General features: G+C 45.0%; 1 protein-coding gene across 1 annotated transcript; it reads left to right on the forward strand.

The window, feature by feature from the left end:
• The first annotated feature begins 1661 nt into the window (after positions 1-1661).
• On the forward strand, positions 1662-21726 carry PNP (purine nucleoside phosphorylase). The gene is made up of 6 exons (XM_080411077.1): positions 1662-7357; positions 10670-10839; positions 11188-11291; positions 12689-12864; positions 16333-16523; positions 17421-21726. Exons 1-6 carry the CDS (start codon positions 7335-7337, stop codon positions 17636-17638), a joined length of 882 nt encoding a protein of 293 aa, XP_080267203.1. The 5' UTR covers positions 1662-7334; the 3' UTR covers positions 17639-21726.
• Positions 21727-23111: the final 1385 nt, after the last annotated feature.

The raw sequence follows: 23111 nt of genomic DNA on the forward strand, positions 1-23111 counted from the left end.
AAAGAAGTTTTTTTCTAATATGAAAAAGCTTTGACGTGGATGGAAGGTTTATATGTATCTCTGCAATACCTCATCACCCTTTGATTGGCCTATTTGAAAATCACTTTCCAATCAATCAACATCTTTGGCTACTTAAAGGTGTGCGGGAAAGCTAGGGCAAATTATTTAAAGCTGGTAAGTGGCCAGTGAGGTTGGTAACTGAGGGTGTTATGGGTTTTTCAGTAGCTGCTGTAGTCTCTCTTTGTGCAGGTCATGCAGTAATGTTACTGCTAAAATTTTTTTTTTTTTTTTTTGTTTAATGGGAGTGGCAAGGATGTGTTATGGTCTGAAATGTTTTCTTGTTGTGTTTGTAGTAAAAATCTGAATAGAGCTTTCCTTTAGCATTTGTTTTCTCTCCAATATATCTAGTAATGTTGTGATTTTTGGTTGTCTTCCTTTTGTTATTCCTGTGGACAATATGGTATTTCATTTATTGAGTCTAAAAGTTCATACTTATTAATCTGTTCTTAAGTACTTAAGTCACCTTTTCACATGTTCTTAGGTTCTTAAAATGTTTGGTTAACGTTAGTAAGAGGACAACTACAACTGAGCATGTGAGGGAAGTAATGTGTATGCAGGACTCTTACCTTTTCTATCACACCCTGCTAGGCTTTTACTATAGTGTATAGTTTCTCAGTGCCACAGTCTCCTGGTCTACTGAAGGTAAAGCTCTCCCAAAATACAGGGGAGGACAGGTCATCACTGACCATGCAACACTGCAAGATTGTTAGCTAAAACAAATGTAATTGAATAGTATACTAAAGAAAAATATGATTGTTTTTCTGGAGTTAGACCTTTAACTTGGCTTGTGAGCTTTAGCTTTGTCTTAAGGTTTCCTAAATATTTTTAGGTTAGAGCAGAAGTTCAAGCAGATACTTCTGTCTTAAGCTAAATAATCTTTTTTCTGTCCGTGTGAGACACTCAAAATGGGAACACAGCATTTTTTTCTGTATTAGTTTTGCTGTTGTGGAGCTAGTCTATCAGCTGATAGATAACTGATCTTCTCCCTTTCAGGTCATAAGGTGTGTGCCTAGTTCTGATACCAGAAACCCTGAACAGAAGCATCTGTCTTTAAAGGAACATTGCACCATTAGACATTGGAAGTTAAATGTCTAAGAGCAAAGCAGTCTTGGCTATGCCTCTTGATTTATTTTTTTTTTGTTGTTAATATAGCAAAACGCATGTGTAGCATAAGAATGCTGTGTGATGGAGCTGGAGAGTGTTGTCAGAGCAATCGGGAGCTCTTGTAATCATACTGGATGTGCAGGAAAGCTGCTGGGAGGGCAATGATGAGCCCTGGAAGAAACTTTGTAATTTTACAGGATACCCAGTAGTTCTCACCTTGCTTCTAAAGATCAGACCTAAAACCATGTAATTTTGTATCAGATCTCACAATGTTTTTAGCTGTCACTGTGCAGGGTGCAAGACCTTTTTAAACTGGGGAGATAGCATTGGTCTCTTGAAGACAGGTAGGTAACAGTGCACTTGTTTTTTCTTTAAGTGTAGACCAAATACCAAAGGTGAAGGAAGGGTTTACAGTGATGCTTTTAGTTTCCCCACAGGAATTTGCAAAGGCCCATCAGTTGCACAGACACCTAGCTTCAGCCTTCTTGAGATTTCCAGAAGATCTTGCCATGCCAGTGTGTTTTTAAAGCTCCTTGTAGGCAGTTGTAGAGGAATACTTTGGATTAAAACTGAAAGGTCACCATGGAGCTTCTTAAGGGTTCAGCTGTGACTTCCATGCTGGGGTTATGTTATTATCTGGGTAACCTGAGCCCATGCCAGGATGAGGCAGCAATCCAAATGGGACAGTGAGGTTGATGCTGCTGATTTGCCTAGAATCAGCTGCACATGTAGCTGAGCCCCCTTCTGCAGTGGGACTGTTAAGAAGCCATTGCTCTTTTGTACTGTTTGAGCCCCATCTGGGGCTGTTTTTTGTTTTACATGTCTTGTGGATCTCGGCTATATCAAGAAATGGGTCTGTGGTGCATGATGCTGGGAAGACTGGTTGCCCTTAATGAAGTGGCTTCACGTGACCTGGGAAACTAGTTCGTAAGGGCTTTTGTTCTGCTTCTGGCTTGTAGTTCAAAGGCAAACAGGTTTGCATTTCACTTTCCTCAGCGGAGGAGTTGCAGCCACAGTCTACTACAGTGGAAGTGGGTTAAAAGACTTTGGTAAAAAATCTCTAACATAGAGAATTAGTAAAATCACCTAAGTTGTTTAACCTTTGCTTCTGTGGAAAAAAAAAAAACCCAACAAATCACTGAAATGGAAAAGAGAATCTATAGAATATTCAATATCATGGCATTGTTGCACCACAAATGAGATAATGAGGAAGCACTGATGCTGTTGGAACAGGATAAATACACCCTGACGGACTATGGCTACAAGTGGTAGCATGCTCACCTACTGACCTCCAGAAAGCAGAGTTTTCCAAAGAGGGGTTTTGAGGAAATGGGAACATGGTTCTGGAGATCAGTGAAAGGTCTGGCCTCGAGCTCTGCTGGGTGACGGTATTATTAGTTATTGAGAGAAAACCAGATCATGGAATAGAATTTTAACTTTGGTCCTGTGTGGTCTAGATATGGGTAAGTGTCCTTCCCAGGGAAAAGTCATATTCTCAGAGTATGGAGAAGCATACTTGGAGCTCTAGGCCAGTGGCTGGCTATGATGCCAGGATATGAACTGTGCTTACCTGTGTGGAATAGGGGACTATTTTCAAGAATCACTAGTGATACTTATAGCTTTGTAGTACTGTTTAACTACTTCAGAATTATTTTCTTCTGTGACAGATCTGGAAGCTTTTCTTCTTTCTTCCTTATAATTTTTAGTTCTTTTTTTTTCCAAGTTATTTGTGTTTATTGTAGGCCAGAGGAGTATCTGGCCTCTTGTAGTCTCCAGTCCACCAGGATCCATGGTTTCTTTTTCACTTACCCTCACTAATATGTTGTTGCAGCCTTCCACTACACTTTCCCCTGCATTCTCTGGCCTGTCTCAAAGCACTTTCTCAGCACACAGCCCATCCATTCATCCCAAGCCTGATGTACCACTGATCCCCAGTTGTGCCATTTCTATCCCTTCAGGAAGTACAACTCCTTTCCTTCAAATCCCCAAGTGATCCTTTTCTTTATACCCTGTCTCTGCTGAGTTCCTTGACACAAGTGTTTTGTTTCCACAAGCTCCCATGGCCACAACCCCAGCCTTATCCATTAGCCCTTGACACCTGTCCTAGAGCTGGAAGATGGAAATGTTGGCTGGTCTTAGGACATCTCTGCACCTTTCCTGATTTCTGTGCAATCATTTGTTCATGGATTAGGTCAAGTAGCTTTCTCTTTCTGCCTGAGCCTTAGAAAGGTGCTGAGTTTTTACAGAGCTGGCATACAATTTGCAAATGCTGTCTCTGCTTCCCTGCCATGTCCTTCCCAGGACATCATGTGACCCCTGCCATTAACTGGCCTCTACCCTAAAAGCGTTTTTTCCCTGCTGCCCTTACAGGAGAGCTGTTCACAGGTTGAGTAGCTAGAAGCTTGTTTTCTGATGCCAAGCCAAACTGAACATGCATCTCCCTAGCTCCCTGGTGCCTGTCTTAAGTTTCTGTGTGTCTCCTGGCTCCGTGGCAACATTTTCAGGCTGTCATCAGAGCATTGCTTAGTTGCCATTATGATCAGCTAACCATGACAAGCTTTTTTGAATGTCTGGCTTTGTTACCCTGGTCATCCCTTTTCTGCATTCATTATAGTTGGAGGTCTCTTTCCTGAAGATGTACAACAAGCAGCATGGACATCACTTAAGGCAAATCTTCCTAGAGATTTCTGTTAGTGATCTGTAGGGGAGTAACTTTTCTGGTACATAATTTGATTTTATTTACCTTCCTTGTGGCTAGTAATGATTCTGTGGCTGTCTGGGATAGCCAGCATACAAACAAATTATGAGTTTCCCAAACTATGAGTTTCCAAATTGCTGCAAAAACCCCAATTAGTTCTTAGAGCACACTTAGTAATTTTTTAATCCAACGTGGAGCCTGCACTGTAGGCAATCAGCAGAAAAGCAAAACCTTTCCAGGCTTTATCCATTTCACCTTCCTCCAAAACACTGAGGCAGAGTCCTGGCTTTTCTAAGTATGAGAGAATCGGGAAAAATGCCACACAGGCAGAGGTAAAGGTGAGTACTGCACCCACGAGGGCAGGGTAGTGCCTGTAAGACTTTTGGGGGGATGCTTTTTCCTGGAGTAGGCTGGCTTAAGCTGTCCCCACTGTGTAGACACCCTGTTAATCTTTCTGCAGCTCAGATATCTTTCCCAAAAGGGTGATGTGTAGTACACGTGAGAAGACAAGATAATTTGATGCTGTGATAATGTGAGCACACAGGGAAGTGGGAAACTTACCCTAAAGCATTAATTAAATGTTTTGATTAAATGCTTGCAAAATATTTCACAATGCTTCTTTAGACAGAACTTGTTGTAGGAATGTGAAGTGTTGTTATAAAGTTATTTCAGGTAATTCTATTTGCATCATGTAGCAGTTGAAGTTCTAGCTACAGAAACAGGACTTGAATGACACTCAAATCAGTAAGATAAGGATTACAGATAATGATTTGCTGCAGATGCATACAGAAAGAGTAAGAGATGACTGAGGGGTTGTTTTTTCAGCATGGGAGACTGTCAATACTCTTACTTAAAGATTATGTAATCTATTCAATAACTTATTTTTTTAGATAGATCTGCCTCAGACTACTCTCTACAGTGTTATCAGCATGAATGCCCTCAGTGCTTAAATTAATTTTTTCTGGTAGGGTGAGCCTTTATCTAGTCCAGGCAATGTGGCATTACAGGTTAAAACTCAAGTAAATTTTGTTGCTGTTAAATAACAGACACTGCAGGAAGATAGATAGAATGGTCCCTTTTCGATAATCCTGTTTTCCATGTAAATCCAAACTAGGGAGGAGATTGTCTTAGATGAAAACAAATTGGGAAGAGCTCTTGGGCTGTCTGATCTCTCTTGTCTGCTTTGCAAAAAAGAATCAGATTAATGAATGTAATCAGATTAAGGCTAAACAAGGGAACATATCTGAGGGGCATCAGAACTCTGCTGACACCAAAGAACTCTATGGAAAATCAACATTAAGGGCCTAACATTGCTGTATCGTTTTATTTAATGGGAGCAAATAATGGCTTTCAGAGAAGTCCTGAGTGCCGGCAAAAGAAGTGTGATTTTCCAGAGGGCAAAAAGACTTGAGGGAGGTGAGAAGTGGCTTGAAGACCCTGGCTTTAGGCAGGTGTTGCTTGGGGTGGCAGTGACTTGTGGAGTCCTTTAGCACATTGGCTCGCATGGAAAGGCAAGCAGTGTGGGGCCTCTTTGGGCACAGTGTCTGATGCAGTTAAATCTACCTAAAGCCATCTCTGCTATTATCCTACTGTGTCTTATATAGAAAAATAACACTGAAGAAAAAGGAGAATGTACACAGACCAAGTAGAGACAGAGATTACTAAGGTTCAGAGAGATGAGAATAAGAGAGAATAACAAAAAGGCAGTATGTCTGAAAAAGGAGGGGGGAACATGGTAAAAACAGAATGAGAGACGGGGCATGGAAGGGAAAATGATTGATAGAGCAGTATTAGACCCTTAATGTTGTTTTACCACTGCCCCCAGCAAACTGAGAGCAAGATGCACTATGCCAGTGCAGCAATGTACCACTGGTTCCTGAAGTGACAGCCCTTCTACCTACTGATCTTTGTAGAAGAGTCATTTTAGGTTTTGTAAGAGACAGTAAATAAGAAGTTGAAGCGTGAATACGAGAAGGGAAGGGAGACGGTCAAGAACTTGGGGGGGAAAGGGCACTTACAGCTTCTGTTCAGATCCATTTTCTTCAGTGCCAATTGTACCTTTCAACAAATACCAGTTGTCAACAGAATTTGATGTTTAAATACTGCTGGTTGTTACAGACTCCCAGCCTGTGCTGACATCAGAGGACACTGGGTTTCTGCTTTCAACATGAAGTGTATCTCTTTAAAAATGCCCAGGTTTTTCTTGTGGTGTTTATTACCTTGTTTGACTTTGAAGTTCTCGGAGAGAGGTTTCTGGGGCAGCCAAGAGGATGTTTGATGTGGGCTCTTCAAGACCAACCAGCAAATGTGAATGGAAGTAATAAGAAATATTATGAGATCTGAAACCAGTTCTTCCCAATTTTCTAATTTTTTCAATGTCTGGCTGATTTGTCTAGGAATTGACAATTTCTGATTGAAATTGTTTTCTCCCTTCTTGGTGTATTTATAAATTCTAGCCCCATGTGTTCCTTCTGGATCTATTAAGTTGTGAGTACATATTGTAGCTGTAGCCTTTTACCTGGGGCATGTTAGGTCTCTTCTCTACTCATCACCAACCTTCTTGAATTTTTTTGGCATTCAGTTATCTTGGAAATATCTATGGCTCTGTAAAATGTGGTTTACATCAGTTGTTGTATCAGACATTGTTGCATGGACAGACCCATATATATGACAAGGTTGTCTTAAGCTTTATTTCCATATAAAACAAAGCTTAAAATTAGAGGTGCAGATGGTGGGGGCCCTGATTTCTGCGCGCCCCCCCCCCCCCCCCCTTCCATAATGTAATCAGCTGAACAGAGGTTTAGCATATCTCAAAGCAGTATTTCCTTTTGAGATGGGTGAGGCAATTAAATGTGAGCAAAAAAGAAAGCCTGGAGGGAGCTAATGGACATTGCTCCTTGTTGCCATGAAAGAATGGCAAGATAATTATATGAGATATGGAAATGTCTCTTTGCAGTAGTAGGTGATACAGGTCATCTCGCAGAGTCTGCACGCTCCCAGCGAGCTCATGCCATGCTTCCAGGGGTTTGAATTGCAAAGAGGCAGGTGACTCCAGCTGCTAGCGTGTTCCCAATTGATGCAGGAGTGTGCAAATCTATGCAGGTCCGTCATCAGCTGCTCTCCTCTGAGTGGCTGCTGAAAAGTTGTGCACGCGCATGTGAACTTTCTAGGCTTAACCTGCATTAGAAAGCCTGTGTGCATGTGTGTAAGCTTTCTGTAGAGCTCTAGAGCATATGTGTCATGGGTGGTGAGACCAGAAAAGCAGATGTCCTGAACATGCCCCTCCTACTTGGGGATTAAAGATGCTCAGGGGAAGGCAAGATAGAAGCTGAGAGACACGTCCCTGACTTGCTGCCGGAGACGACAGCAGCTTCTGCAGCTTCAATGGGCCTCTGCTCTTCCATCAAATAGTATCCTGCAGCTCCATTTCCAGCAACCATCCCCTTCTTTTGGTTAACCAGAGAGGAGGAGGATGGCTTATGCTGAGGAAGACAGGTAAGGTGCTGTATAGTAGGGGGTGCACAGACATTCAAGCTGGAAGGGGCTAGCAAAATTGCATCACTTCTTCCTTGCCTTGTTTTCCTCTTCTTCCTATTGGGCACTCCATAAATGTCAGACAAGGGCTGCTCAGAAGTAAACATCTTATTATTGAAGAGGAATCTGGCCATCTGCCTCTGTCAGGTGCTGGTATTATGAAATATGGCAATGAGCAGATGACCTTGGGAGAGTTATGGGCCAGAAGAGGCAGATACTGTGGTGTGGAGAACCATACACTGCAAAAATGTATGGTGGTATGCCCCTCTAAAATTAACACTTTATTTGTTTGTTGGGATATGCCTGCTTTGCAGATGGATTTGCTTTCAATCAATCTAGAAGCACAATGAGGGTAGGGTTTTTTTCATGCCATAAAAGATCTGTCATCAGTGGCAGTCCTGTGTTTTGCTGCAGACATGTTTCTCCAGTGGATGACAGCAATCACAATAAAAAGGATTGTGCTTTTAGCTGATCCTGTGATTTAATCCAGAGCAATGCTACTGAGCACTATTATTAGGCGTGTCTCGTTGGAGACAGAGTAGCTATAGGGGGCTTTGTGCTACTTGTATTCAGGCTGTCAAAAAGCTCGCACAGACCTCAGGCTCGTGCAGTTCCATGCCAGACATCGCATTTGGTGACCCACCGGTCAAATTCCCCTTCCACTCCCACTGAGCAGGTATCTCCTTTGCATTCAGAAATTATCTGTGCCTGCCAGTCCTCTTTGATGCTGTGTGTCTAGAAGATTTCTGAAAACTAAATATCACAAGCAGGGCGCTGCAGATGAATTTTGGCATCATTGTGCTCTCGGCACTGGGGACAGCTCTGACCTGTCCAAAGCCTTTGGGATGGAGAGGGCTCTGCAAGGCCCCTGCACGCCCGTTGAAGCTCCTTTCAGGTAAGGAGTTACACAGCACAGGAGCTCTACTTTTTTGCATAAGAAATATTTTAACATCTTCTGTTTAGAAGGAAAAAAATTTCCCTGAATCTCAGCATAGCTCAGTCAATCCCAATGTCTTCAGCAGACAATGAATGGGATTCATCCCCCACTCCTAACATTCTGGGGATATAGCAATAATATTCATTCTTTAATGCTATTTTGCAAGGACTTATTTTTTTTAATAATTAAAAAAAGGGGATTAATGGTCAAGAGGAAGAGCAGATCCTGGTGACCTCATTCTTTTCTCATGCCTGTCACAGGTACGTCAAAAGCTTGGATATTATGTTTAAATTCTCATGGTTCCCTCTAATTTCTAAACAAGGATTACTGTTATTCAACAGAGAAATTGGGAGAAATCATTCATTAATGTATGTAAAGCACTTGTAAAGCTTTTGTCTGGGAACAAGGGATAATATAATCGGGGATAGGCTTTGTTAACATCACTTCCATAGTTGTGCTTGTTTCAGGAAAACCAGGGAAATTCAACACTATGTTATGGTAAATAACTTTCTCATTTCCAGACTTTTCCTTTGAAAAGTATTGCAGCTAAGTATGAGTCTTCATTTTAATTCATGCACATAGAAGTTAATTCTTATGGGATTGCAGGTTTATGACAGGCTCAGGTATTTTCGACATCCTAGTTTGTAACTAGGAATGTAAGTTTGATGTACCAGACATTGGGCAGGACTCATAGCAAGAGCTAGATGCTAGGAGATGAAAAAGCTCACAGAAGATACCTGTGCAATAACTACCTACCTTGTCAGTATAAAGGAAAAAAAACAGAATTGAGATCCTTTATTTGAGTATTTTGATATTTCAGTTAGAGGAACCAGTTGTATGCTGTCACATCCTCTTCATCACTGGTCTGAGACATACTGGAGTGTGCAGCACCACTTTGAAAGCTTTGCTGTATGTTCTTGAAGGCTTCAGACAGCAGAATCATGACATGACTAAGGCTTGCACCTCTGGAAATAAGAGGCTTGATTTAATAAAAACAAACCAAACAAAACATATTCATGAAGCAAACAGTGACTGCTTGTCAGCATCTCCAGTCAATTTTACATCATCTTCAACCCCACGATGTCGGATTCTCTCACCCCTTAATAAGCAGATCAATGTTTCACATAGAGAACCTGCTGCCCCTACCTGTGTTAGGTCACTCCGTGACCCAGTCCTATACCATATGCAGTCATTAATTTTACTCATCAAAGGTAATGATTGCGTCACTATCAAGAAATACTGTTGGTACCCTTTTGAGGAGAGTTTCCAATCAACCTTGGTATTGACTTTCAGAAAGTATCTGTATTGTCCTATTGGAAACAGGATTATGGGATTATTCTTCTATTGATTTTGTTCCAAAACTGCGATTAATGCATCTGATGAATACTGGACTGACAGGCCTAAAAACTGAAGGACTTTCCCTTCCGTGAGACAGATGCACAAAAGGCAGTGTAATGCCAGCTTCTATCCCACCTTCTGGCAATGTGCCTCAGAGCTGGATAAGACATTTTTTTGCCAAGGTGTTTGAGCAGCTCCGCTCTTAAATCAAACAGCATAAACCTAGGAGCCCAATGTTTTCAGTTGTTTTGGTGTAGACTGATGTCATTGGGCCTCTTGCCTAGAACTAGACTGCAGATGTGACCCACTGCCCACCCTGTGGGAGAGAGGAGGATTAAAAAAATCTAGATTTTTAGCCTTCTATAATGAAACCACAAGGTATTGAGAAGGTGGATGTTTAAGATGTGGTACCAGCCCCAGAAGGAAGCACTTGGAGCTGATAGCGCTCAGCACCTATGGAGATTGCCTTATCCATCCCTGTAGATGATGTTTGCCCCCTGTCCCGCTAGTCTACCTATTGCAGAGGACAGTGTCTACTCCCTTGGCAGCACAGCATCCCAGCTGTGCCATATGGGTGCCCTTGGACTTCCATCCTCTTGGATTCCCCCATCAGAGGCTGGACATCCCCAGGCACACACAGATATAGATTGTAATTTCTCAGTCTAACTGTGCTTTTGCATTCCTTTAGTAACTCAGGAGAGATCAGAGCCCACCAGAAATAGGAGCTGGTTATGCCTTGTGACACTTCTGTGATCTGGATATCATTGGCCATTCTTCCACTATAGAATGAAACCAGCAAAGAGGATTCAAGTTATTTGCCTGCGGCCAGGAGTAAAATACATGACATTAAAAGGGAAACATTGATAATAACAGCGAAGCTTTTATTATTTTAGTCTTAATGAAATTTCTTTTTCTTTGCAGCTTTTCAGGACTTTTGTCCTTTGAAGCTTGTTTTTTGGATGGGTTGATAGCCTCACTGGCCTGTTCTCCTTCTGCAGAAATAGCTATGAGGTGTATAAGGAAACAGCAGATTGGTTACGTGCCCATTCTGTCCAGCGCCCGAAGACTGCCATCATCTGTGGATCAGGACTGGGAGGTCTGGCTGATGCACTGGACAACAAGACAGTCTTTCTGTATGAGGACATCCCTCACTTCCCACGGAGCACAGGTTGGCACAACCCAGGGTGTCAGCATCCCATCCATCAGCAGCCTGCCACAGAGCCTTGCGGAGAGATAACTCAAGGCAGCGTGCACCACCCGTGTTGGTCTGCAAATCAGTCCAACAGTGGTGTAATGTGTGTTCACAGTAAAAAATAATAATAATAAAAAAACCAAACAAACAAAAAAAACCTCCAAAAAAATAAACGCATATTTCTGTGCTATGATATTTATTTGACTCAGCTCTCGGTTTCACAGCGCTTGGTCCCACTGTAATGCATAATCATCAATGGACAAATCCCTCTGAAGTCGAAGACCTTGAAACCTGTAACTAAAATGACACTCTACTAATTTCCAGTTGCAGGGCATGTTGGCAGATTGGTGTTTGGAGAGCTGAACGGGCAGCCCTGCGTGTGTATGCAGGGACGTTTCCACTATTATGAAGGACACACTACCAGCGCGGTGAGTTCTCCTTAAGAAAAATCATTCACGTAAGGCGAGGTATGTTGTAAAAGATGCAAAAGTGACTACTTGCTTTAATATCCAGCTGCAGGAGGTTAGCTCTTGCAATGAATCTTGCTTAGATATCAAATTTCTCTCCAAAAAATAAAACTGGGAGCTCAAACCAAGAGGTAGTCAGCTTCTGGTAGGTGAAGCTGATGCTGTGCAGCCATGCAAGGTGGCTAGTCCTGCTGTACTCACAGGGGAAAATAGTGTATCATACAAGGCAGATTAATTTACATGCTTTTAACTTGGTCATTTTAATCATTATTTAAATCAGCAACCAGGAAACTTTGAGTGATAACAATAATCTATTCTAATCTTCTTTTGCATTTGTATAGTTTACAGCTTTTTTTTTTTTTTTTTTGGCCCTCGAAAGAATTCATTGGCTAATGTAACTTGGTATACCTTCCCAGTTAACATATGGAAGTATGTTATTATTTGTGTTAATATTACCTAACATGCACATATATACTTTTCAGTTTGAAAATACCAATAATATTTATTTACTGCCTGATAGTGTTGTGTTTTTTTTTTTCTTTTGACAGCTTAGAGATTTTATTTGTGTAATACTTGGCACTGCTCAACTTCTTGTAGAAAAAACAAACTATTTTAAATGCACTTGATAGACAAACATGTCTTGATAAACTTAGTTTAATAGGAAAACATGTCTGGATAAACCTAGTTTTTCTATTAAAATTAACTCATTTCTTTAAGATATTATGTCCATAGACAGGAAATTTTCTGCTCACAGCTTCTTCAGCATTTTAGAGGTAGCGGATATCATCCCAATTCCTTCTTGACTTCTCAAAATTAAACTTTTAAATTTTTTTCTAGTTTCCATTTGTTCCTTAACTTCAGATAAGTAGGTCAATGAAGTGAACTAACGTGAATAAAATGAAAGTAATAAAATAATCTCTCTGCTTCAGTAAAATGCAGCATTACTGTAAAAAAACTGGTTTATCAATTACTTTCCAAGTCCATGTGCGTAGGTAGTTACTTCAATCAGCACAGTAGTTTGATCTCTGCAAGACCCTGACAGCGAGGAAAAATTATCTGCATATTCTTTTTGTACCGCGTTTATTTGACCTTAGTGCAACTGTAGGAAATGTGGGCTTGGATTTTAATGGTATTTATTTCAAGATTAGGTTTTAATATGTTTTAAAAACATTTAAATTCTATTTTAATTAGAGGAATATTTAAAAATGGAGAAAAAGTTGTTTCATCTCCTTGTAGCCTCATACAGACCCTTCTCTGTATCATGTAAGCTGTCTGCAAATTGCAATACTACAAATGTAGCAGTAGTAGCTGTCTACTAATTGAGATACTCATTGTACATATGCCTTTGGCTCTTGCAGGTCACCTTTCCCATCAGGGTCTTCTTTCTCCTGGGGGTGGAGATCTTGATTGTCACAAATGCTGCTGGGGGACTGAATCCCCACTTCCAAGTGGGGGACATCATGTTCATAAGAGATCACATCAGCATGTTTGGCTTGGGAGGGCATAATCCACTGCGTGGGCCAAATGATGAGAGGTAAGGCATCAGCTCCATGTTAGCAATTAACCCTTTCTTCCCCCAGCCACAGGCTGGGCCTGCCAGTTGCGCCTGATGGCAAATATTTACTGAAAGTTAGAGTTTGACTCCAGGTACCCACGAGGGAAAAGTTAAAGCAATAGCTGTGCGCGCAGTGCCACCTGCCCTGCCTTCCCCAAGCACCCTTCCTTGGCTGTTGCTTACTCTTACAAGCCTATAAGGAATTTACACGCACACCTGCAGAAGGTTTTGCTGTATGAAAGTAGGCTTCTGATCTTTCTCCTAACATGGCCAACCATACCATCTGCTAAAGAGACCTGCTGCTGTCTGCTCTTGTCAGTCCTTCCCTCTGCTAGTTCCTCTTATTTGAGCAATCTGGTGAGCTGCAGTGTCTCCAGCCTGCATCTTTCAACAGCTGTTTCTGGTGTGATGGAACTGATACAAAGAGGCCAGGCAGTAAGTTGACAGTGGAGCAAAGATAAAGCCTCTACATCTCCCGATAACCACCCTTGTATCCAGGCCATTAAACTGGGGTGCCTTTGTATTCACTTTGTATGGGTGCATCATGTATTCAATGAAGGCATCAGCCTGATGAGAGGTGGTTGTCTTGGAAGCTTCTTGGGAGACCTCTAGATCTACAAGATCTGTTAGTGGAGCTGGGAAATCAGGCTTCCTATACCAGCTCTGTAGCGGAATCTTTACCTTATGGATGGTGCACAGATAGGCTTGTAACACACCCTCACCCCTAGTTGCCACCAGACATAGAGTTGGTTTGAGCAGGAGGTTGGATTTAGATGACCTCAGGGTTCCTTCCAACACAAATGGATCTGTGATCCTAAAAGCCTTCCCAGGCACCATCAGACTGGTAGGGTGAAAGGCAACCAGCACCAGCAAGGTCAGAGCACTGAGAAGGGGACATGCCAGATGGACCAGTGTTTACAAAAAAAAAGCCCCTTGACTCTCTGATGGAGATAAAAAGAGTGTGAGGACACATCCACTGGAGATTCAGGGTGAGCAGAGGAGAGCATGTCAAATGTCCGGAAAGTCAACATGGGAGCAGTAAAGATTCAGAACTGCCAAGAGCCTTATGGTGGGAAAGAAAGAGTCTGGATTGTGATGAGGGGATAAGAGTAGCAAGAGTTATTTCCTACCTGAGCTGGCAGGAGGGAAGCCAGATGAAAGCCAGGTCTGTGAGGCCAGAGGACAGGCAATAGAGAGGTGGTGAAGGAGGTGCTAGTTTGTGAACAAGAGTGAGTTTAGATGACAGGATGGTGAAATCTGTTGTTGGCTTGGAACCTTCATCTTGAAAAAAGGATGTTTGCAGGACAGGTGTCTGCACTGTCCGGAGATCCTTCCAAAAGAAAGTTCTGGTGTGAGAGTAAGGTGGGCTGCCTGGATTCCAGTTAATGTTGGTTCTTTCCTGATGTGACGCCAGGCCTGGCTTCTGCTTCTGAAGAAATCTGAAAGGTGTTAACAACTGTCTCAGGGGAAATAAACTCTTCTGCAATTCAAATGGCAAGAGGACAGTACCCACCTGAGGCAGAATATCTTTAAATCTTCATAGAGGTTGGTGTGGGTTGAAGGAAAGAATGGTTAAAAAGCACCGAAGCCATATGGAGGAGTGTTTAAAGCACTCTGGACTTGCATACTTGCTCTGGAACAGGAGGAAAAACGCCAATCAAACAGTAACTCCATCTGGACAGCATTCAAAGGCAGCATAGCTGTCTCATTGCCTCCCAAAAGCAGCTTCCTGGTGAAGACTGCAGTGCTCTGGGAGGTGACTTTTGTACTGCTGACCAAGGCATCAAAATGGGCAAAAGGTCTGTATGAATCAGCTCTCAAAGTACTGCAGAGCTTCAGCTGAACAAACTCCTCCTAAAATCCAGTCCAGCTCAGTCACCAGGAAGGATATATCTAAGCACAACAGAGTGAGACTAGAGGCAATGAAGTGACGTGAAAAAGGAATATACTGCAAGAATCTGAGGACTGAATTTAATAAATTAGAGATTGGCTTCTGCATTGCTGGCCATCCTTCAGGAAAGAGAAGCAATTTTCATGGTGATGAATACTGATTACCTTAAACCAGATGGGAAAGCTTGTTTTTTATTTATATAATATTTAATGTTTATAAACATAAGCCACCTACCGCCCTAAACATTCAGCTGGAAGGACGTGTAAACAAGCAGGAGCTTTAATAGCCTAGATGAGGGAACTTATCCTGTCCTACTGAACTGCGTTGGTGAACATGGCTGAGTTTATTTTCCAGATTTCCTCAGTGGCAGTGTACCAGTCTTTGCCATCTGCTTCTGCTCTCCTGAGTCAATAGTAGGATTCCCTCAGTCAGGAACAGAACTGAGCTGTTATCTTAAGACCCAAAGCAAGCAAGAGACCCAGCCTTGAAGCAGAAGGTGGAGGCTACTTAAAATATGGCCCTGGAGCTCCAATGTGTGCTGCTTTCCCCATTTCCCTGCAAGGGAGAACACCTAGAATGGGATGCCCTTGCCTAAACATGGACATCTAATACCATTCTGACATGCTGCTGAGTATCCAATACCCATTCTCTTGGGCTGGCAGGTGCAATATAAGACCTATAGGATGTGTGCATGCTCTGGACAGGCAGCAGAGGGGCAGGCAGAACTTACTGGGGCATCTCAAATGAGCAACTGAATTATACTTCTGTCCTAGAAACATGTCCAAGCTTGTTTGGTGTGGTCTTGCTGTGCCAGGAACCAAGTGCACAAGTGGATGCTCTTTCCTGGGTTGTATTTTCTGACTAGCAAGCTTTGTTCATCTGCCTTCCAAAAACAGTCATTCCTTGAGGCCCTTCAAACTGGTCTCATGTAGACAGTAAAGGGAAAAGACTCAAATCTCATGTGATTTTTCCAGTGCATCCCACTCTGTTCCTGTTTCAAGCATGTGGGTGTTGGTGCGGGTATAGGACACCCCTTGCTGCTGTGGTACAGGGCATCCCTGGCCGTGAGCCTGGTTAGTAGCTGCCTGCTGCAATGAGCCTTAAATGTAGTAACTGATGCTCCCTCGACCTCCCTCACCAGGGCGGCCTCTGGGTGCTGCAGGGAGCCTGTCTGCAGGCTGTTGTGCAGGAGAAGCCAAAGGCATCAGCTGTCTGATGGATCATGTTTGAAAGTCACTGTGGGCAGCTACTGGGGAGAGAGAGAACTGGCCATCAGTGCTCCCTAGAGACAGGAGTCCTTGGAAAGACCGTTCCAGATGGGTTTGTGTGGTAGGAAGGCAGTGCCGGACCTTCCAACAGCTGTAACCTCTGTGTGCTGAGGGTTTCTAGCAGAAATGTCACAATGCAAGAATTATTGGACTGCATCACGGACTGCATCCGTGACAGCCTGCCCATAACGTTTCCCTTTTGTCCAGAGGATGAACATCCCTGAACTCTGATGGAGGGAAGGTAGCGGCAGCAATATCAGCATGGCTGTGCCCTTTACTGCCTTGCAGGTTTGGAGTGAGGTTTCCCTGCATGTCAGATGCTTATGAACAAGATCTGCTCGGCCTGGCAATGGAGAGTGCGCAGGAGCTGGGCTTTCTGAGCTTCGTCCGAGAAGGAGTGTACTGTTTGCTGGCTGGTCCCTGCTATGAAACCATTGCTGAGTGCCGCGTGCTGCAGGCGCTGGGAGCAGATGCCGTAGGTAAGCTGCCCAGGCTGGGCTGGTAGGGTTGATTGGGCACATGGATTAAAGAGTTCTGCTCAAGGCTGACTTTCTTCAGTCTTTGACTCTTTGAGTCTCCTGGGCCTGAAGAAAAGAGCTCTATATATTTCTGCTTAGTTCTGCAGTGGCTTAGTGCAGCTCCTAGGATGGGTCTGCAGAAAGTCTCTGTGCTTGTGGCTGCCCAGGACAGGGATCCTGGCACAACGTGTTTGTTTCCCAAACACAAATGTCCCATGCTCAGATGGCTCGACATCAGCAGGGCTGAGTGGGGCCCAATCAGAAGTGAAGTCCTTTTCATTTTTTATTGTTTTTTAATTTTTTTATTCTGAGACCATAGGCAGTAAGAGTCTGGATTGTTTAGAGATGGTAATTATGGATACCTTCCCAATTGCATATGAGGAAGGTAAGGGTCATGATCCATATGATTCCTCCAGCTTGATCCCTGGCTCATGGAATTCTGTTTGTTAGCATCTACAGATTTACTGTGTGTGAGGAAAGGAGCTCAGCTCCCCACAAAGCCATTTTTCTTTGCAGCAGCTTTTTTAGCCAAGGAGAAGAGCCAAATGACACAGCACACCGGTACTTCTCTTAGCAAGGCTGCAAGCAGTCTGACACGTCTTGGGGAGAGAGAGACATCACACACAGGAATCAGATGTGGGATGTTTATTGTGCTGAGCAGAGTTGTAACTGTAGTGCTATAGCTATTGCAGCCTCACAAATATCACAGCCTGTAACTATTACACAGCTCAGAAATAGAGTTGAGGGGGGAATGAGACAAGGGCATGCATCGAAGATAGGATCATGGTTTGCAGCCTTAGAGAGATCTTGTTTTGGTGTAAATCCTGACTCATCCTGGTCCTTTCTCCCCTGCCATAGGCATGAGCACTGTCCCAGAAGTAATCGTAGCCAGGCATTGTGGCCTCCGAGTCCTTGGGATCTCCCTCATCACCAACAAAGTGGTGATGAGCTACAACAGTCAAGAAAAAGCCAACCATGAGGAAGTCCTGCGCATCTCGGTGGTCCGGGCTGAAGTCCTGCAGAAACTAGTCACACACCTCCTTGGCAAACTGCGGGAAAGCACAAACTCTGCGTGACCTCCAGCCATTTATCACTCATACAATAACGAGTGAGCACTAGCAGGTGCTGGGGGAGAGCTGTTGTTGAGGCTGTCCCCTTCTGCTCTTCTGATTTTGAATAGACCTTTTGATCTTTGTCCCTGTGCTTTAGCTGGTTAGGTACAGAGGTTTGCTTTGAATTTTGCTAGAATGATCCCCTTGTTAGTAGCCAGTGACCAAAACAGCTTTCTGGCACTTAGACAGGGTCTGACCTCTGGCAGATTCCCAAACCCATATGTCAGCAATGAGCCCCTCGGTACTCTGAGCTCCAGCTCCCCCCTCATTTTGCTGCAGAGTGTTCGGTGTTTCTCACCAGTGGTGCCGCCTCTCTCAGCACAGCACCCTCCAGCTCTGAGTCTCTGCTCCCCTACTGCACTGAGCCCCCAGCCCAGGCCATGGGCCAGGTGGAGAGCTGGTCGCAGGGCTCAGTGCCTGCTGGGCATGTTTTGGTAGGGCCTCATCTGAAGCCCAGTGGAAGTCCACAAAAAGCCTCAGAGTTTTGGGTGAGGACCTGGCTGTGTAAAATGGGCTGGACTAAAGATGAGACCTGTCTGGAACAAGCAATGCTGCAGAGCAGGTGAATTGTGATTGGCTTTACAGCTCGGAAAACCCCTGCAACCCCATGCATGGGGTTGTGTTCCCTTACCATCCCAGGTGTCCCAGAAAGCCCTCTCTTTGCACACAGCCACAGAGCTCGGGAGCTGTTTGCTGTGATGCGGCATGCCCCCCGGCACCCCCTCGCACCTCCCTGCTCTGTTTTCAGCCTTGAATCACTGTTGCTCTATTTAATAGCGGGTGAAAGAGCAGCTCATATGGTGTGACTTGTCCATGCACAAGTGGCCAAGCTGGAAACAGGATCCAGGTCCAGCTCTGCCTGATTTTGTTCCTTCTGGTTCTCTGATCTCAGAGATCAGCAGCTTGAGCCACTTGCACTGGAGACCCAGTTACCTCTTGGTGTCCCAAGACAGGGATATCAGTTTGACTCAGTGTTTCAGCCCAGCTTTGCTCTGCTGCAGTCCCTGCAGCAGATATTAAAGCACCAATGGTTTGTGGAGTTTAGTGATGTGAAATTACAGTGGAAATTATTTTGGAACAAGTATGATATTTTTGTGACTTTCCTGGTTCTCTTACATGAAGAAGTAGAGCCTAGCAATGAGTAAAGGGTAAAGGGGAGAGGCCATCATGCTCTCTTTCATGAGCATGCTGATGGTCTGTCAAGGAGGGGTGAATATTCACCAGAATGGTCCGTTATTCATTGTTTCCCAAAGGTCAAGCTGAGCAGAGAACACAGCTGGATGTGAAACAGTGACTGTAATTATTAGGTAACCTTTTCCCATTCATTTATCTTCAAGTTCTTTTAAGGCACATCACTGTCACAGCTAAATGTTTTTGGTTGACATGGTGGTCTGAACTGAAGACACCCAACTGGTGATGGAGAGCTCCCAGTCTGCCTTCCTAAATTTAGCTGATCAGTTGTTTATCCTTGATGCTCGCCCTCCGTCGCAGCCTTCAGCCTTCCGTGGCATTTCTTCAGCTCTGGGTGCAAAATGACATTGTGGCCTGGTGAGTGTTTTCTGGATGGGTATTTGCTTGAAGCCCTTCATGCTGGAGTTGCTGGTCTCAACTGCTGTATTAATGGTGCAGATCTTGCCACCAGGAAGAACAGAGTTGTGCTGTGCACGTTTTCCATGAAACCGTAGCACTTCAAGTGTAGGAGTGACCACCCTGTCCTCTTCTCTTCTCCTGGGCACATTTACTTGTGGTCAGTCCCGACAAATATTTACCCAGCCTGGTCTCAAGGACCCCCTGGAGGAGGAGGATTTGTTGCCTGTGCTCTGGCAGAATTGCTTGTTCAGCAGCTCCTGGCACTTGGGGGAGCCCTCAGAGATCCCAGCTTTTTCCATTTGGTGGGTCTGGCTGTCAAGACAGTCTCAGGGTGGTGATACGCAGAGGGGAAGATTCCAGCTCCTTTTCCCACAAGGCTGTTGCCTGTTCAGATCTAGCCAGGAGTGAAGTGCTTGTCAACAGTGGCAGCAAAGCAGTGAAATGTGAAAAGTGGCAGATGTGCAGAACAAGAAGGAACCACTTCTACCTGCTCCCTTTTCAGGCTTCTCCCTGTATGGGCTTGTTACAGGGCAGAGAGAAATAGAAAATGCCTAGAAAATGGTGCTTTGCATTTGTCTAATTAATGCTTGGTGTATACAAAGTCTCTCAGCTGAGTGGAAGCCAGCTGTGCAGCTAGCTGTAGCTAGCGAGCAGCCAGAGCAGCTCAGGCTGGGATTTCAGCAGACTCCAGTCACTAATTGGACTCAGGTTGGACTGCAACGTGAAGGGAGGCATCCACAAAACCTGCTGGTGCGCTGGTACTTCTCAGGCCAGGCTCAGGGTGCTGAGGAGCCTGGCAGCAGCACCTGCTTCTGCTAGGCTGGGTCTGCTCCTCTCTCCAGCTGTGCCACGGGCAGAGGGTGAAACCTGTGCCAGGCACTTGTATCTGAGTACAACTGAAAAACAACATAAAACTGAATCTGCAAGTCACCACGGAACTAAATCTTGGCTAATTGTGTCTGTTCTTAAAGAAATATTTTTCTAAATAGCATTTGGACCCTTAAACAGTGGGGGGGCTCTTATTCCTGCTGCCCAAGGCTGACTTGGATGGCTCCAACTTGGCATGAACATCCTGATTATTGTCTCTGTAAATGACAGGAGGGAAGATGCCCTGGGCACTTTGGAAAGAATCTTGCTCAGGCTTTGGGAGAGAGGGGGAATACAAGAGCGAGTGGGTTTGTCTGGTTTTGGAAATACTTTTAATCCAGCTTCGGGGTTTTGTGTAAGGAAGGAACTGGGAGGAAATAAAACCGGTTGTGGACATCTGGGCACTTTGCACAGGTATTTTGTGCTGACCCCGCTAGGCTGAGCAACTCTCGGGGCAAGGCAGGGGGGAAACAAGAACAAAAGGGTCTCAGCTAACTTCTGTGCAGCTGAAAGGTGCGATGGGCTGTGGTGGTGCCAGTGCAGCAGCCTGTGCTGGAGGCAGGACATGGTTTCCTTGATGCTTTTATTTAGTGTTCTTGGTGCTTTCTGGGAGCATCCATGGCTGAAATGAATAGACTGTAAGACAACCTCGGCTTGCTTTCATTCCTGAACTGCGCCACTTATCTCTGTCTGAAACTGTGGTTGCAGGGATAATCTGGAAGACAAATGAAAAGCTAAAAAAATGGCAAGTGGAAAAAGAATGCCAAATTGCATGACTGCTCCTGGCACACTCAGTGCCGTGGTTAGCAGTGAACTCAGCTGCCATCCCCATGGCAAGGGCACCCAGGGAGGACCTGTGCTAGTGTGGGACAGAGGTGGCACAGCTGCTCTTTCATTCTCTCACAGCCATGGGTTCACAAGCCAGTCTGGCCCATCCTTTGCGCCAGCTCTTTTCCTTGCTCATCAGCCCGGAGAAAACTCTTCAGACCATGGGGTCCCACTGCTTCTAGTCCCCTGGAGAAGATGGAGGTGTTATATTGACACCCTTACACATCATTCACATGAAAGTGTGATGTCAAGAAGAGAAATCTTGATATAACCCTTGGATGGACCATATCATGAGTTTGTAAGTAGAGATCTCTGCTGTTGTCTCAGAAACAACCCTGCAGCCTCCCCCAAAACACCTGATGGTGTGACCCATCCTGTTTCCTTTGCAAGGCTTGGTTTCCCAGACTTTCTTTTACATTAGATTTGCTGTTTGCACTCTTTTCTACATAAAAGTAAACCAGAAAGCTTTTTAAAAAATGTGTTCTCTGTCTCGGCTCAGCAGCTGAACATATGCTTTGCCTTCAAGTTATCAACATTCCCTCAGACATTTCTCTTTACTGAAAACCTGCAGTTGAATTAAGGGGTTTCTGCTATGATAGTGGTTCATGTTTTTTTTTTTTCCAAAAGCTTTAGGTCTTCGCTGCTGGGAAGAATTAAACTCTTCCTGCCCCACTGAATATGTGGAGCAAGGGGGAGTGATGCGGTGCAGGTGCATCAGTAGGCTGATCCTGGTTTGTTGCTGAATTAAAGCCTGACTCTATATGCAGCGTGATGGTCTGTTATTTCCAAAATCTGATGGCACTTTTAGATGGGAATCTGTTTAAGAGCCAGGACGTAGGTGAAAGCTGGAAGGAACCATCCACCCTTTTCTCCTGCAGAGGGTAAGTCCCCTCCTGCCCCGGCTCTGCCCAGACACCCATGCTGGGGGATGGCTTTGAAGAGCAGCACAGTCCCCACTTGCTGATCTTGGCTGAAACTTCACAGCCTTCTCTGAAACTCTTGTTCTTAATCTTAGCAAACCCCTTGATGGACTGACAAGCCGTTCTTGCCCCACTGGGTGCTTTGCAGAGGCAGCATTTCCCCAGAGATGGCAGGGAGTGGGTTCAGGGCACTGCCAGGGGCTGACTTGGAGCACCCTCGGGTCCTCGTCAGTAGAGAGGAGGGTGTCCTGGGGCAGTGTGACTGTGAGGGGCTGCTGCCATCCCTGCATGAGCTGCGGCTCTGCTCCCTGCTGTGCGAATGATGGACCAGTGACAGGGACCTGACACTCGCCTGTGCCTCTCCTGCCCCAGCCTGGGGGTGCGTCCCTAACCCCAGACTGCACCGGCAGCGAGTGTCCCTTCTCAGCCCCTGGGAAAGCTTTGTTCTGGAGGGAGTGGGACAGTGAAGCAGTGGGCTGTGCTGGGAAAATTGTGCCCCAATAATGGGAAAAGGAAGCTTTTCTGGGGACTCATCTCCATGCCAGACCCCAGGAAGTGTGAACTGAATACCTAGGATGGCCGTCTGTGTCTGTGCACCTGAAGGCCGCCTTGTGCAGTGGGGAGGAGGGACAGCCATCCTGCTGCTGTGTCCCAGCACAGCCTCCTCATATGATGCTGGCACAGCATCTTCCTTCCCATGCCGGGAGCCCAGCATCCTGCCCTCCCCCAGCTTCCCTGGCATTAAAGCCCTCTTGAGGCCATGTCCCCTGCACCGAGCTCCCCCAGCCTGCTTCCCCTGCACCCCCCACACACTTTCTCTCAGCCAAGAGACAAAACCCAGAGGCACCAGCCCTGGGCACGATGGGTAGCCCCCTGGTAGCTGCCTGCCGCCAGCTACGTACCTGCTCTGCACCCGTCTAAACTTCCCTGCTGCCTTCTCATCTTTAATTAAGCACTTCTGTCCGCTGAGCCTTCTCGCTGGAGCTGAATTATTTTTTTTTTCCCCGTAGCTATGGCAACACTTCCCCTGGGCAAGCTGAGCCGGAGCCGGTGACAAACCTGACATGTGGCTGTTTGTTTGGGCCTGGAAATTTCCCTGCCGTTTGGGAAAATTTGGGAAAAGAAAATCCATTGATGAGCAGGCAGGCAGCAAAGGGAGCCGGGGTGAGAAACTTCCTATTTTGGGCTCCTGCCCCTCCAGGCTGTCCCCCTCCAGCAGGGATGGCAAAGCC

This window comes from Falco punctatus, assembly GCF_963210335.1.
Source record: "Falco punctatus genome assembly, chromosome: 14".
NCBI classification, from domain to species: domain Eukaryota; kingdom Metazoa; phylum Chordata; class Aves; order Falconiformes; family Falconidae; genus Falco; species Falco punctatus.